The following is a 1731-nucleotide window of genomic DNA, read 5'->3' as shown; positions in this document are numbered from 1 at the left end:
TTGGTATGGTGTCTGTATAGGATGCCCCCAGCTTTGTGTGCTTTATTACACACAATCAAAACCGTCTAGATCGCCCACCTCTAAGAGTTTAATTAGCCCGCTCTTTTGCTGTCTTGTTTAAAGGCTTTCGCATTCATCCACGTGAGAACGAACAATGGTTGGAAGGTTCTCTCGCACAATATTTTAGGGGAATCCATGATTTTTGATGCGATACACTTTACAATGGATGTCTCTGTTGACGTATTCATCCGAAATGGAACTGCCGAGCAATGAATGAATTTGATGTTTCAGAAACCCTTTATGCCTACTGGTTATAGTTTGGAATACTTCGTATGCTTCGCTCAGCTATTGTCCTCGTCAACCAAATGCGCTGTATGGGAATCAATTATTGATTGGTGGATTGACTGTTTGAATTATAATGACCCAATCAATCCATGAAAACGCCGTAGGAAAACGTAGGAAGACAAATTTTCAAAACGATTACTCATCCTTAGGCTGGTTACTTCAGGGAAAATCCGCCCTTCAATTTTACATCACATATTCAACCGTCGATGTTTGTCAAGCAACCTTGACACGTATGTATGTTTTCAATTTCTACCTAGATTTCTACTTTGCATGAGGACAAATTCTGACCTTTCTGTAGACGTTCGCAGTAAATTTATTCTGAAGACCGTGAAGCGGTACATTGGAATTATCCCGAACGGCACTGCCAAATACACCACAACCAGGACCAAATCCACGGGAAGAGGGCCGAGTGAGCAAGTGATTTCGATGTAGCAACAAGGCCTAATTTTTCAAAACGCCACACGTTAGTCGATTATCCTACCGACTAACAAATTTACAAGCAGGTTGACAGGAGACCAATGCTGATTGCAGCTGCATGATAGCGAATGCATTGCTGGAAACTGTTGAACCCTATTTGTTAGTATTTCTTCTTCCCACACGTTTAGGCTTAATTTGTGCACCGATTTCCAGCTTCCCGCAATAATCTTAGGGTGAATAATATGGGGACACCCGCAGCAGTTTCCGAGATGACTATACCCGACAACCATTGTTTAAGCTGAGCTTTTGCCACCAATTTTAACAACCGAGTTCCCACATCTGCATATGGATTTCAAGGATGTGTGTTGGACATTACCAGCATTACAAATCGCTTACACGACTTGCTTGGGTGTGTATTTACGCACGTTCATACTCGTTAGGGCCGACAGCTGTGAGGCCGCCAAGTGATTGTCACTGGGACAGTTCCGTTTCCCGCCTTGTCGGACGTTGATGAAGCGTGCTTGTTCCTGTTTATCACAATGTGAAGAGAATGGAGAGTAGGTCAAGCCTTCTCTTACTGGAGATTTTCTGTCTGATAGGAATGCCTTGATATAGTACACATATTTTCCCTTGAACACCGTAGGAATCAAGTTTGTGGAGCAGCGTGACGTGTGGCCCCGATCAAATGTTTTTGAGAATTCAAAATAATATGGCATCTGATACGAGTCCTTCATCCTTGGCTTGGGTAAGCTGTCGATATACACAAGAATGTTCGTCACGTAAGAACGGTTTGGGTGAAATCCCTATTGGGCTGGATGTATCAAGTTGTTGGAAATAAGGCTATCCATGACAACTTGATTCTGAATGCGTTCCACTCCTCGCACGGCAGGCTAGCGAGGCTTATGGCCTATAGCTCCCAGGCGATAGTCGGTCATTAGCTTTGAAGATTGCCGTGACAGTCGCTTCAAT

The 1731-nt window shown here is 43.6% G+C and overlaps 1 protein-coding gene across 1 annotated transcript in view; it reads right to left on the bottom strand.

Annotated features, from left to right (window-relative positions):
- T265_03733 (hypothetical protein) overlaps window positions 1-1496 on the bottom strand; it is a gene marked incomplete at both ends in the record, with an annotated part of 49867 nt that extends 48371 nt beyond the window's left edge. The window contains one exon of the mRNA XM_009168280.1: window positions 1196-1496. Coding sequence (XP_009166544.1) covers window positions 1196-1496 — 301 coding nt within the window. The remainder of the gene's footprint in view (window positions 1-1195) is intronic.
- Between the last annotated feature and the right edge of the window lie 235 nt (window positions 1497-1731).

This window comes from Opisthorchis viverrini (assembly GCF_000715545.1).
Source record: "Opisthorchis viverrini unplaced genomic scaffold opera_v5_54, whole genome shotgun sequence".
Lineage (NCBI taxonomy): Eukaryota > Metazoa > Platyhelminthes > Trematoda > Opisthorchiida > Opisthorchiidae > Opisthorchis > Opisthorchis viverrini.
The sequence above is the reverse complement of the archived record's forward strand: the minus strand, read 5'-3'. Positions and strand labels throughout refer to the sequence as shown.